At 43.8% G+C, this 15023-nt stretch overlaps 1 protein-coding gene across 1 annotated transcript in view; it reads right to left on the bottom strand.

The window, feature by feature from the left end:
* LOC146202576 (nose resistant to fluoxetine protein 6-like) overlaps positions 1-15023 on the bottom strand; it is a 61510-nt gene that overhangs the window by 10674 nt on the left and 35813 nt on the right. Inside the window, exons 3-11 of the mRNA XM_084584864.1 lie at positions 11557-11762; positions 10858-10972; positions 9304-9391; positions 7638-7747; positions 7094-7273; positions 3117-3207; positions 2916-3008; positions 2239-2404; positions 295-374 (exon numbers count right to left, since the gene is read on the bottom strand). Coding sequence (XP_084440990.1) covers positions 295-374; positions 2239-2404; positions 2916-3008; positions 3117-3207; positions 7094-7273; positions 7638-7747; positions 9304-9391; positions 10858-10972; positions 11557-11762 — 1129 coding nt within the window. The remainder of the gene's footprint in view (positions 1-294; positions 375-2238; positions 2405-2915; positions 3009-3116; positions 3208-7093; positions 7274-7637; positions 7748-9303; positions 9392-10857; positions 10973-11556; positions 11763-15023) is intronic.

The following is a 15023-nucleotide window of genomic DNA, read 5'->3' as shown; positions in this document are numbered from 1 at the left end:
TATTAAGTGGTAACAAGTGAATAAACATCATGATAATTCAGAACAAAAAATTCATACTCGAAATTTTCAGAGATTCATGATAAAAAAATGCAAGGGAAAAAGAAGTAGAAAGTAAACTGACGGTGGTAGCATAGATGGGCGCTTATTTTTAGCTCCGTGAAAACAAAAGGAAAGACATTACCGCATCAAAGAACAACGGAAAACGTCGCAGTTTTGCGAGTACCCACACTCGTTTACAAACAAAGCCAAGCCGGTGTGCCAAGCCGCAGCCCACGTTGCTGGTCCGGTACTTACTTGTAGATGAAAAGCATTAGAGGAAGCGCTAAGACGAAGAACTGCATGTTCACCGCTTGGAACCAGGTGTGCAGAAGACACTGCGAGAGAAAGGTTGGTCCAAATTCGCTCGCCTCTCGCAGAGACATGCAATGCAGCGTTGCACGTGCATGCGACTCTTCTTACATGAAAGTACGCAAGTTAAGGTTAGGTTGCATCAACTTGTCTACGTTTAGTTACGTTACAGTATACGTTCCAATAGGTTACCTTTTCTTCTTGGCACTGATAAGAATTTAGTAGTTTTACTAGTTGCTTTGATGCAGAAAAGACTAACCGTTACTACAGCAATAGCTTCATCGATGCTGTTCCCGAGCCCCTTGTAATGAGGCTACGTCGTGTACTTAACACTACTGCTTAGATGTCGTTTTTGTTTTGTAACCTGTCCCGATTGATTAACTATATAACGAACAAAGAGATGAAAAACGGTAATGTTTTGGGTCTACATTATTCCCCTAAAAGATACGGTCACAAATACACAGTACTCTGGCCGGTTCATATCCACGCATTGTGTAACACGGTCAAAGCACAGAAGAGATAGGAGGGTGATAGGATGTTTGTACATAAATTGACTTGCGCCAGGAATGTGCACAGCACGTAGCTTCAACGTTGCAGGCGGGAGCAGGTGGCGGTAAGCCCGGATAATTAGGCATGCGCGCGGTGTACATCAACTTGGCAACCACTATTGCTTGAATGCAAGCTCCCCAGAGTACCACAGTAAGGGCGGCAACATAACTCGCGGCACACAAAATGAATAATTAGTTCATAACCCCCAATGGTGGAAGTGCCTTTTGGTAAGTTAGAATTAGGACGCCGGACATCGCTCAAAGTGTCCGGCGTTGGGGTGTGAAGCCTCGGCGGAAAAAAGGCGAAGTGGTAAAAAGGAAATCCCCTTTTCATTTGAGGGCGGGGGGTGGGACGGCGGTTGCCAATCAGAGTCGAAGGATGGCGAAATTTGAGGAGTACGGCTTGTCGCACTGTGATTGCCAGACTGGATCACGCTGCTCGTTCATAATAGCGCAACTGGTGATAACGCGTACCTGCCGCAAGAACCGCAACAATCGTCCGTGAACGAGTTCGTCCGTTCGTTTGTTCATTTTCGTTTGTTTGTCGGTTAGAACAAAGAAAGGCTCGGAACAGCGAAATGTTCATCAAAAACTGCGCCACTGGAGGTTTAGTTTGACATTCGACTGCTTGCTTAGCTCTGATAACCGAAACGTTTGATAAATGGCGTTGTCATTTATTTCGTTATATACAACATTGAAAACGTGTTCATATGCACATTAACTATCCCCTGAGTCTACTTCGACAAGTTTTATACCGGCAGGAAACGCTAGTACCCTAAAAAGGCTGATCTCGTTCTGGTAGCTGGCCTTAAAAGCTTGCAGGCGCTTTCGCTGTCAAATGTGACAGCAGCTTCAACATTCCAGCGTTCACGCACATGCGTTCTGTTGCTGGGTTCCATATGACCTAACTTAACTTACCTTTAAACAAAGATAACATAATATATATATATATATATATATATATATATATATATATATATATATATATTTGCGGTGGCATGAAGGAAGTCATACACACCTCGCAAGAAAGTGGAGTGCTCGTAAAGAACTGACGTACGATTTTAAAGACAAGGTCTTAAGCTCCGAAATCAACGAAAGAGAAAGAAGCGGCAACACAACTATGCTTAAACTAGATTTCATGCAGTGTTTCACTGTAGAACACAACATACTTCATAATTTTTTTTCCCCCCGCTGAATGTGGCTTTCGGTTCAACTCTCCTATGTCAATGTTCAAACGCATGTGAAATGAATCATCTGGTTGCAGGAGTAAGCATTAAACGTTGCAGTTGCTGCATGAAAATCACTTCTTTCCTTTAATTGGCAACCAGTGTGGAGAACTTACCATCTTATCGTAGGGCAAGTAGTTGCTGACGTAGAGAAGATTGCTCCACCAGGAGTTCGCGCAGTTGTTCATCAGCGGAGTCATAATCTCATGCCACAGCGGTCCCGATCCCAGCAGAGGCAAGATCGAGAAGGACCCCAACACCAGCAGGTACGAGGGTGTCATCCTGAAGCAGAACAGACGCCACAACTCTTACTTCAACAAGACGCCACCAGAACGCAGAGCGAAAATGTTGCGTAATTTGCGCGTTGTATATGACGGTCCAGAGCCGTTCCTGAATTGCTATCTTGTATGGAATTGAATGTGAGACATGAAATTTAGCGTGAATCGAGGTTGACTCTGTGTGTCTATTTGATTGAAAGGCTAGTCGTTATTATGCTGCAGGTTGGAGATCAAGACGATGTGTCCTGCGTAGAGGACAGTATTACGCATGAAATGAGGGGAAAGCATGGTATGGTTGCTTGAAATTAGCTATTGCGGTAAACGCGATATTTTCTACAAAATTGAAATGGCTCCTTTGCGTTCGAGGGAACAGTTAACCAAAAAGACAATCGCCGCTTGTGGGGACATGAAGGACATACAAGAGACACTCACAATGGTGGAGGGCCTTTCACATAACCGTTATGTTATGTTATGTTATGTTATATATATATATATATATAATTCCGTTGCCTTACCTCCAGAACCTTTGGAAGAGCGATGACAAGACGTTGAGTTTTCCTTTCTTTTTTTCCATTCTCGGCCAGTTGGAGTAGACGATTAGTAGGCCACTGCAGGTGGAAAAATAAACCTAATTGTTAATTGTTATTCCAGTGAAAGAAATCGTATTGTTTCTAACATTCGCGTCGTAATTGCTATAGAATAAACTGCTAACATACCTGATGAAGAAGAACGTGTCGACAGGGAGAAAATTTTCAATGGCCGTGAAAGGAACATCAGTGTTTAGTTCCTCCAGAGTTTTTAATCTCTCTGAAAGACAAGCAAGAAATGAAGAATATTACTCCTATCGGAACTGGCTGGTACTAACTGCAGATTTCTTTTTTTTTTTTGCATAGACAGTTGAAAGCTAATAGCTCATGCAAGAAACCATGTCAGAAAGAATATGCAACTTCGAGCTGTTCCATCGAGGGGCGTTTCTGTAACAGTTACTGCCCCCCCCCCCCCTCTTTTTTTTTTTAAGTCCAGGGCACTCCAAAGACTGCCAGGCAGTCTACAGACAACCGGAGGCCTCCACTACGAAGGGCACTAAACCTCCATGCCCTGAGTCGTTACTACGTGTTCTGCTAATTATGACAACGTTATTCACGTCAGAATTAGCGAAGAAAGTCTCGTCAAGTTTCTTATGGAATAATAGACTGCTCTAGCCCATTAGTAGATGTGCTGTGTTTGCCAGGAGCAACAGCTTCATTTTTTTTTTCTAACATGCTATGCCAGTTTTAATCTTTGTGTTGTCAGATGTTTTAAGACGAGGCCATTTAAACTTCACAACATAAAAATAAATCTAGCGCTTGGTCGCCCTTCGTGATGTCAACAGCATACAAGACTCTAAAAGAACCGTAGCTTTAGCAGTCTTTGAGTGGCAGCCATGATTAAGGATACCAATAGAAAATGTTCAACGAGTTTGACTCCTGGCGTCTATTTTTTGGTAATTACAAAATTATTACAACGCGATGTCTAAACTTGAGATATACGAATCTTGCGGAAGAATTTGCGCCTCTCATTTCATTACACAGAGTCGCGAGGCACATCGAGTATATGAACGTGAAAAATGGGCCACAGAACGTACACCAGGAAGCACATGCACGGGCTGAGTAAAATTAACCGCGCAAACTACAATTTTGCTAGGAGGAGGAAGGAGGAGGAAGAGGAGGAGGAAAGGCAGGGAGGTTAACCAGTAAAAGCAACCGGTTTGCTACCCTACACTGGGGGAAGGGGATGAGTGGATATAAAAGTTGTCTTGCACAATAAACAGTGCACATGGTCACAATAACAGCAAAGCAGTCTTATCGAGAAATTTTGCGAAATAAAGGGCATCGTTTCTGAAAACAAAGCAGGCGATTAAGGGAGTAAAAGCCGCCCCACACCAGCAAGTTTTATTTGTCGATGAAGGGCCTAGTATTCGATGCCACTGTACTTTCAAAAGCTTTTTGTAGCTGCCGTCGGCAACATCTTGCCAATGTTGTCGCCTTCAGTCAGAGGACCATGCTACCGTGACATTACGGCCATACCTATAAGGTTAACGTTCACCACCAGGAGCGCCGTGTCGTCTCATCTCTTGTTGCGTCGTAAGCACAGTGTAATTTTCCATATTCTTGCGACGTAGTTTCTTCACGTCAAACCAACCTACGTACACCATGAGCGTTTATGCAATCCCTCACGAGTGCTTTTGATGTTCTTCCCACGTTCTCCCCGTCTTGTCTTCCGCAACACACCAAGCACCACATGGGTAACATGATTTTATAGGTTACCCATAACTCGTTCGTTGCCATGGAGGAGGCTATTCGTCTTCCCGTCAGAGGTATGCAAGTCGACCCTAAGTATACAGCGCCACGCGTCATTTGCATAGCTCGTCTTTCTGATCCAAGCTTTGTACGAGGCGATTAGCTACTGTAGTTTATGTCACAACTACTATTATTGTGTCAGCCCATACAACCCACTGTTTAGAATGGTTGAAATAGCGTCGTTCCCAAGCAAGAGAAGACAGAGAAACTGGCGCCAAATAATATTCGTCTTCTCAAATACTCGACCTTCTGTGACCATGACAGAATACAAATCACGAATAAAGCGTCCTTTTTCCTTCAAAGGATCCCCTACTGCCAATGGCGTTGACTGATTCTCATGACCGTAAATAGCCGTAAATAGGTGATGACAAACTTTGAAGTAAAAGTTCTAGGGGTTCACTGAAGTCTGCTTATGTGCAGTAATGCGAAAGCATTTTTCTTACTGCTGCAGATTATGCTGCTGCATGTTCGTTTCTGAATGCATTTGCAGTTTCTAGCGAGTTTTGCGCTACAAATGAAGGCTATTTCGAGGCTCGAGGCTGATTTGCTGCTCTCTGGCAAGAGCCGCAAAAGATTGCTGTGCTGTTGCGCTTTGTATAAACCTCGCTAGATGGTGCCACGCGTCTCTGTAAGCGCGAACTAAATATGTCTTTTTTTTTTTTTTTTTGAGTTTTCCAAGCGCAGATTTCGACACACATCCGTTACCCTCCATAACCTGTGCACTTGTGAACCGCTTTCTGAAACTTGTTCATTTTAATAATTTTTTTTTTACTCTCTGCTGCTGTTATCCTTTCCCTTAGCGCCATCCGGCGTCGTTTAGCTAGAAAAGGAGAATTACGAAATCGTTCTCATGATGTCGACGTAGATTAGTGCATGATTTACGCGCTCAGCTAGGGAATGGAAGGACCGCGGTTCGATTCCTGGCGGTGACACGATTTCTTCTATGCCGATTTGTGCGGACACTCTCTACCCGCAGGCTCTGATGACAGGCTATTTGATGATGAGTGTCCAAGCTTCTCATGAGCCTAGAAATGCTTTCGCGTTATAACAAAGTCATGGGCACTTCGTTATTCTGGGGTGACAGTGACCCATTGATGTAATGTGAGTGCTGCAGTGCGCAATACGCAAATCTTTTCCCTGCGATTGTGCCATTTGCACTGTATGTATGTATGTATGTATGTATGTATGTATGTATGTATGTATGTATGTATGTATGTATGTATGTATGTATGTATGTATGTATGTATGTATGTATGTATGTATGTATGTATGTATGCATGTATGTATGTATGTATGTATGTATGTATGTATGTATGTATGTATGTATGTATGTATGTATGTATGTATGTATGTATGTATGTATGTATGTATGTATGTATGTATGTATGTATGTATGTATGTATGTATGTATGTATGTATGTATGTATGTATGTATGTATGTATGTATGTATGCATGTATGTATGTATGCATGTATGTATGTATGCATGTATGTATGTATGCATGTATGCATGTATGCATGTATGCATGTATGCATGTATGTATGCATGTATGTATGCATGTATGTATGCATGTATGTATGCATGTATGCATGTATGTATGCATGTATGTATGTATGTATGTATGTATGTATGTATGTATGTATGTATGCATGTATGTATGTATGTATGCATGTATGTATGTATGTATGTATGCATGTATGTATGCATGTATGTATGCATGTATGCATGTATGTATGCATGTATGTATGCATGTATGCATGTATGTATGCATGTATGTATGCATGTATGCATGTATGTATGTATGTATGTATGTATGTATGTATGTATGTATGTATGTATGTATGTATGTATGTATGTATGTATGTATGTATGTATGTATGTATGTATGTATGTATGTATGTATGTATGTATGTATGTATGTATGTATGTATGTATGTACGCATGTATGCAAAGTATATAAGGCACCGTTGCAGTGTAAAATACCTCAAACCAGGCAGCAGCTTGCAACTTTCTGGCAAGCTTCTTGTGCACACCTTTGAATTTTTATCGTTTATTTAATTTAAGATTAATTTAGTTTTTAATTATCATGCAGCATAAAGTGCTGTGAGATGTCACTCTGTTTACAAGAGGGCACGCCGCTTGAACTTTCCACACAAAGTTTACGTATATATATTTTGCATGGTTAATCTTACATGAATATTTCTAAGCGCCAAAAACGCGGGCACGGTGACGAGGCAATGAGGACTGAAAGCATCAGCCGACATGTGAAACTATGAAAATTAGGAAAATTGTGAGTATTGGTATGCTAGGATTGTTGATCTATATCACTCAGCTCGGATCAAGCTTGTACTCACTGAAGCGCACGAAGGTGGTGATGTCGCCCAGGAAGTACGTGTGCCCAAGTATGATCCAGAGGCAAGACACTACGCGGACACCATGCAGCACACCCAGGCTAGAGTTTCGGCGCGGCGGCTGAAGCAGCTTCCGAGTATTTGCCAGGAAGGAGAACGACAGAGCCAGCTCCCGAGCGAACTCTGCGAGATCATCGAGGTGTGTTAACAGTGCGTCCTTCGGTCGGTTAGCCACTTTGACGGTTAATTGCATAGCACAACCTTGCAGGTCTGTAAATTATACTTCTTCAAATATTAGTTGCCGGCTTTACCACATGTAACGCCGAATTGTCACAACAGCTTGATATGCAACTCAAGGGAATATTATACAAGCTGATTTCTTCCGTTTCTTGCCGCAGAAGAGGCTGACTTTTGACACTTGCATAAATTATTTGCTATGTCTCGTTTACAACCAAGCTTTAGCAAAAAACAAGCAGCATGACAACACCGCGGTTGACCTCCGGCATGGTGTTCGGGAGGTCGATATTGTCTTCCTAGTTACCCTTACCCAAAGGCGTTTCGTCCCCACGCAGCTTCTTGGACTCGTCTCGAGGTCCAGAGAAACGATCCACCAGAGTGCCCAAGCCCACGCACACGGCCAGAACTCCCATGATGCTCCTGCGGTAGGAAGGGGGACGCTGCTCAGCTGACAAGGATATTCGGAGTGCGCAGAAAGCATGGAAAGCGATGCGAATGACCCCTTTGGTATACGTGGCGAATGCCTTAAACAGTAAATGTCGTCTCTTCCATAACCGGACTGCTTGCAAGGTGAAATAAAAGCACACCATAAATATACTGCTGCAACTTCGAGGCAATTGTTAATCTATTCGGGCTCTCTACTCGACCTTACTGTCCACCGCGGTTAGCTAAGCCAAGCCGTTCGATTTAGCTGTAACTTTTAACTTCGATTTAGCTCGTAAATATGAGAAATATTTGTTTGCTTAGAAGGATTCATGCAAAGTTTAAGGTCTTTGATTATAGCTGTTGACGTGCAGATGCGTTGAGGTGCATGCTAGTTATTCCTTGTTTTTTTTTTTTTTTTTAATCTCATATGTCCAGCGATATGCGACTTCATTGTAATGCATCATGCGCGGCTCTAGAGTCCAGCTCAATGAATGACAATGCTTTTTCAAAACACGCTACTTTCTGATTTTTTTATTTTTTTTTTAATTTAATGCAAGTAGCATAGTCAGACAAAAATGCGGTTTCAGGAAATTAGTGGAGTTACACATTTCCAAGGCCGGGCTTCGGCATCATGTTGGCGTCGTGTAGTCATCTCGGGGTAATGTGTACCAAATGCATGCTTAAAAAGGAAGTTACAATTTATTGGGACTGATCCCTCTACTAAACCTTTAGGTTTGCTTTGTCCTTCAGCTTCTAAAAACATTGGAAGAGTTGGCATTTATTTTATTAACTGATATGCATTATACCTAAGGCAACTACACTTATGGCATAAAGAACATCATGTTTTCATTTTGAATCAATAAGGTTGAACCGCTTTGTTGCTAAAATATTGAAGAAAAATAAAGCACTTCATTCGGACGTGCTGCCAAATGTGTTATAATTAATAACCCAGTTTGCATAACCGTGAGTATAAGGAAATGTAGAGGCTGGCTGAATTTTGCTATGGAGAATGATTTTAACAGCGGGCGAAAAAAATTAAGACTCGTGCGCATAACAGATACGGGAGTTCTTCGTTAAACTGTTTAGGAAAATTATTTCAACATTCCAAGGTATATATCGAGGGATTTTTTACGGTTAACGAATTCTCACTTTATATTCTGCGGCAGACAGGTGGTCACGGGCTTTGCAGATGTGTTCTACAGAAAAGCAAACATTACGTGCTTGATAGACATTGATAATTGCACGATTAATTGGCAACAACGCATTAATCTCCTTCTTCATTTTTGATTTTATGAAGCAATATTGTGAAACTGAAGGTCATTTAACAAATTTTAAAAACTCTCTGACAGCCTTAATATAACATTACCCGTTAAGACATAGATACCTGATTAGTTCATTTCACTTCGTTAATTGTGAATAATTTATACAGCACCGCCAGAACTTTAAATTTTCTCAAAGAGAAAACAAGAAAATCAGGTCTTCCTTGTGTTCTAGGCTCTGACTTGACTGCAGTTCACGCAAAGAGAAGATCTGCCTGCGCATATACTCACAGCACGACGAGCTGTATGGTGTTGACCGTTTTGGGATGGTCCACTTCACAAGTTCCAACCCAAGACTTCATCCTGGCCCGCTTCACAACTGCACGCGAAAGGGATAAAAAAAAAAAAAAAGCCCGCACAAATGTGCAAACATTCTCATTTTCTTGGTCACCATTTTTGCTTAATTCACCAAATAATTGTGGTAAAGGTAACTTTCCTAGTCCATTACGTTTAACCTTTCAAATATTAGGGGCGATAACAACGGGAAGGAGGAATGAAGTGGTATTGGTCTAAAAGAAACAATGATAAAAAACAAAAAATTGAAACATAAGTGTCACTATATGCCCCGACATGCCACGATGGTCGAAACTTGCTCAAAGGGACTCTGCTTACACCTTTTTGCACTCTTCTTACACATTTTTCTTTTTTTAAATAAAAATTGTTCTTTGGCTCTTTTCGGATGCATTTAGGTTCGGCTCAGAAAGGCGCCGTTTTTGCTAAGCGTCTTCAGTAAAAATACAGTAGACCCCAGATATGTCGAACTCAAAGGGGATCGCGAAATAGTTTTACATGTTAAAGGAGAGAAAGATTGCATTATATGAGCGGCTCTGTAACCTAGAAACAAGAATAAATGGCACTCACGCTTAGTGGCGCGCTTCTTAAAGCAACGCGCCACCCGACGGCGTACTGGCAGCGCACTGCTCGCTAGGCGTTGCTATTATAGGTCTAACTTGCTTTGCATTGAAGCCGATACAAACGGTGCTTCGAAACTGGCCACTGACTATAATAAGATGCCTAGTCCTGTCAACCGTACACTATAAATAAAATAATGAGAGTCTCTCTATAAAACTAAGGTTGAGTTTGTTTCCGCAATGTCTTTGGCTGCGAAATACGCCAGGGGAGCTGGGCAGCCGCTAGACTTAGCGCGATGAGCAAATTTGCCGCATGACAGCGACGTGGCGTGGAAAACTGCGCACAGATACCGAAGACTACTCTGAAACACACCTTGCGTTCCCCTAGTCGTGATGTTTCACAGCGCCAACACTGTTAGCAGGTGCAAAAGGGAGCGTAACCGACCTGTCTCCGGGGGCGGAAAGTGGTCGTAAAGGGCCGTCAGGAGAAGCCCCGTTTGCAGTACCGCGACATGCAGTTCGATATATCGAACGACCGGCGAAATTTAGTTCGATGTAAAGAACGATTTTCCCGTACTTATACACAGCAATCTGAAGGAGGTAATCTATGTGTTGAGTATATTCAATGTTTGGAATATTCGCAGTCGATATATCCGGGCGCTATTAAAGTTGTCCTTTCTTTTTTTTTTTTTTTTTTTTTAAGTGCGGCAATATCTCAACCGAGGCCAATTTCAGTTTCCCTCAGTGTCCGCTCAGTGCCGGTCGGAAATCAGACATCATTTTAACGAGGTCGGAATGACATTATTAAAATGCTAACTAAGCATTTGTGTCTGTATTTGTGCATATTCAACAGGACAAATACCACTTGGCGCTCGCTGAAACCAAACCTTTACTTAGCTTAAAATTCATGCACACGTCACACTGTGCACTGTACCGTGCCTGCCGAGCTTTTCCAAGTCCTCCTTCTCGCAATGCGACGGTAGACAGACACCGATCCTGATAGGGAAGTACTTGATCCATTTTCCGTAGTTGTAGACCCAGTGCATGAACTGTGGAAATCGGGAAGAAGGCAGAAACGAAAGCACGCTTAAGGGGCGATTCGATCGTCCTTGGTAGTAAAATCAGTTAGTTATGCATAACATTGGCCGTCGTCATACACGATTCTGGGCACATATTCACAGCGATGTTTGATGGTGTATTCGGCCTGTTGTTGGTGAATATAAATAACTCTCTTCAAATATCACTGGGTGGTTAATTAGCTAGCGTCTCAGCGCCACCGCGATCGGTCAGTGATCAAGCTCATCACCGGAGACGTCTTAACCCTCACCTCGTCAGTTTTCATGACTAACCAGCGTTCGGATGCCAGGCGTGCAGCTTCGTGAATCTGACTCGAAATTTTTTCCTCAAAATTGTTTCTATTTCTTCGTATTTTCAAAGAGATCACGCTACAATCTTTGTTCCTAAATTTACCACAGATAAGACGAGAGTAACGACTGCATGTCAAGCTTTGCGCGCTCAGTAACTGGTTAAAATAAACGAAGCGTGTGGCACGCATAGTTCTGTCTGCGATATGAATTGCCTCTTTTTTTTTTTTCCGCAAAGGTGGCGCCACACTCGCGTCTCTGAGGCTCACCGACTCGGGGTCCTTGATGAGCTCCGAGGAATTCTTGAAGGGCCGAGGCAGCCCTGGGAACTGGATGTTGAGCGTGCAGTACCTTCCCACGATCGGGTCTCCGTCTCCTTCGTCGTGCCGCACCGAGAGGCACTGGTCGAATGAGCCGAGAGTCGCCAGTGAGCCCGTCATGACGCCCATGGGCAATTTGCCGCTCGCGTCGGCCACTGCGACCGAGACCGCGATCATGAGAAAGAGTGGGGCACTTGGAAACAATACTGCAAAATAACTCTTCTCGAATTTCACTCGGAAGCGAACAGACGCAATTTGACAGGACACATATATAAGCTGCCAGCGCTCGAGCGCCGCAGCATAGCACAGCGCCCTTAGAGGAGTACAGGTACCAAATTCTGGTTGCGTGTTGTTTGCATATGACACGAATAACATTTAGTATGTATTTATCAACACTTTGCAATTACCTGCGGCCGCAAAATAATTTATTATTGAACGTTTATCTCCATACAGTTGCGCTTTTGGTTTCATCAGCACAGCGATGGCTGCGACGGTAAAGTTCGGTATAAGTTGCGTGAGGATATAAAGAAACAGCGATACACTAGCTGCTTCCCACCACCCCATCCCTCATCCTCCCTTACCGAGCGATGGGAGACCTTGCTAACCAGCCCCGCCGTAGAAGACCAGCTCATCCTGATCTCCAGGGGCCAGGCGGCCAGGGATGCATATGGGTCCCGTGAAGAGGGAACCACTCCCATCGACGGCGTCTAAGCAGACGCGTATTTAGCTCGAGCAAATAAAGTTGTTTCTCTCTCTCTCTCTCTTCTTCTTCTTCATTCTTGCCAGTCTGACTTTCGAGAAGGTCCTACTTAAGCGTTCAAGGAAATTAGGCCGACGGAGCAACTGTTATGAACAAAACTTTCATGTGATACCATCGCTAGTCCTAGCCTGTTGAAACCGTAATCTAAACTGCCCGAGAGAAAAAGAAATCAGCAATGATCTCTTATTCGGATACAGGCCAATACCACGTGATTGTCCATTCAACACGTACAATTGGGCAGTTTGGTGAGTTCATGGTCTGGAAACGTGTTTTCTCTTGTGTGCACCGACGACAAAGGACAAGAAACAAAGACGCTATGTGTGATATGCTCTAAACATGAACTAAAGTTTATGTCTGTGTACGTACGCTGCGTCTTTGTTTTTTATCCCAGCACTTAATAAGCACTAAAGAAACTGCAATGCCGGGCCCACTCATACTAACGTCTCACGCATCATTGCAAAAAAAAAAAAAAAAAAAAAAAAACCGCTATCCAAGATTTGGTGCCAATACTCCTTTAAATAGAGTTGGGCAGAATCGACCAACGCAGAATAGGCTACCGCGATATGACACATTACTGCATGTATAGTGTTAGAAAGCGAGCAATAGCAATTGCAAATCGATCGCCGCATTCCTTCGTTCACTAACAGTCAGAAATCATGCTGCAACAACGAGAGTGTGCAATCTGAGCGAAGCCCCTCAGTGTAGCTCTCCAATTTCCAGACTTTTGAGGAACATTATTTATTTGGCACAAAGCGGGAAGTGATCACTGCCGGGCAAAGACCGCCACCAGAGACCTCACACACTAGTCAGAGTTGAAGAGATAGTACGGTAATGGTGAAGGGCTACAAGGAGGTGGGGAGCGGGAAGCAGCTATTTTGTTTCCAATTGAGTGTGTCGGCTTTGCTATTCTTAACTCAAATCTACTTTTCTTCGGTTCTATAGCAGCCCATTTCAATGTGGCACAAGCTGACCACCTCGGCTTTTTTGAGTCAATCGTCCTAGTTATAACTGCGTAGAGTTGCTGCGCAAGCCGGCGTGGATAATGCATACGACAGCCACAATGTTAGCTCAAAATAACCCGCACATGCGCCGTCGGCAGGAGGTAACGAATTTCAGCAAGCAAAAACCTGCTCCGCGCACCTATGACGCCCAACTAAAATAACGGCTGCGCTGAGCAGCATAAATATCAGATTGCGACCCATCTGCAACGTTCGCTCTCGTAGTCGCGCGCATTACGAAGCCGCCTACCCACAATCGTAAACTGCGCGGGCAAAGATCAGCGGCCGGGTTCCGAGATTATTGAGCACTTTCTCCTTCTTCTCGGTCGCCGCCGCACCACTCCAGAGGGGAACCGCACTCCAGACTGGTTCCGGTGGGAGCTTCCTGGTCGCAGAGCCAGTTGCGTTAACGCTCGTTGCATCCGGCTCCGGCGGCTCCCACTCGGAACTAGAGCAGCGCACCTGGGAAACTATGCGAACACGCCACTAAGCTATCAACACGTGACCGCGCATTTCTCTCTCCGTTCCAGCACGAAGTAATGGCGGCAAGTGCTTTCGCGGTTCGTAAGTGCGAGCCACTTTCGGTCAGACGGGGAGTAAAAGTGAACATGCAGGGGAAGGGGACGGGGAGGGGAGAAGAAAATAAAAAAAGTCGAGGTGCGTGGTCCTTAATGGCCCATACCGTGCGTAGGGCGAGAGGTGCAACCAGGAAAAGCCGGTTATATTATATAAGCGCGCGTGGAACCTAGCGTAAGAACAACCGTGGCTTGCGTACGGTCTTAGGGTGTCAGGATTAAGTGAGAGCCTGTGTTTCACCTCTCCTTCTCCAAAGAAAATTATCTCTTGCTCCATTTGGCCAGTAAGGAGTGCGCGAGCCAGAAAGGCTGACATTTTTATTTATGCGTGGGTGCGATCGACCGATAGCAGGGAATTGTAGATTAATTAAATCGATAAGGCGTTAATGACGAGCTTTTGGCATGCACTCTCTGCTCGGTGCCAACCTTGAACCGCGTATTCCAAATGCAACGGCACGCGAAATTTTGGAAGACGACATGCGCTATCTTTTCACGGCTCCAGAAAAAAAACTTGCGCCTCTCCCAACGACCGCCATTCCGCAGGAAGGCAGCACTCGGAAAGCCTACATAACACATCTTGGCGCGCACTTCGTGGTGTGGCGATCACTCTCCTCCGGCGAAAGTTGGAGAGCGACCGTGAAGCGAACTACCTACAACTAGGCACTTCGCACAAGAATCAAAGTTGAAAGGTCGACGTTGAACGGAAGCTTCGCTTATGTACGGCTAAAAAAAAAAAAAAATATATTGAGACATGCCTTAACTTTAAAAGCTCTCAGCGCTTTTTGCAGTGGAACAGTTGTATTTATGTTCAGAGGTTCCGTCTATTTGTGCAAAAAGCGTTAAAGAAAATACATTGCGCCTGTAAACATACGTAATGTCGAGCGCCGCCTTTGTAGCATTTTAATTGTTTTCCATTATTTTTCAATTTTGTTGCTAAAAAGCGTTTACATTTCGCGATATTTCCGCTGCGACCGTGCTCCTTACAGCCATGTTGGAGTGAGCACACGGAACTTCGTATTCTCCAAGCTTGGCGCCATATCTTCTTCAAAATTATATATCTTCCGTTATCAATTACGGCATTGG

Source organism: Amblyomma maculatum, chromosome 1, assembly GCF_055883805.1.
Source record: "Amblyomma maculatum isolate TAMU_Amacu chromosome 1, ASM5588380v1, whole genome shotgun sequence".
Lineage (NCBI taxonomy): Eukaryota > Metazoa > Arthropoda > Arachnida > Ixodida > Ixodidae > Amblyomma > Amblyomma maculatum.
The sequence above is the reverse complement of the archived record's forward strand: the minus strand, read 5'-3'. Positions and strand labels throughout refer to the sequence as shown.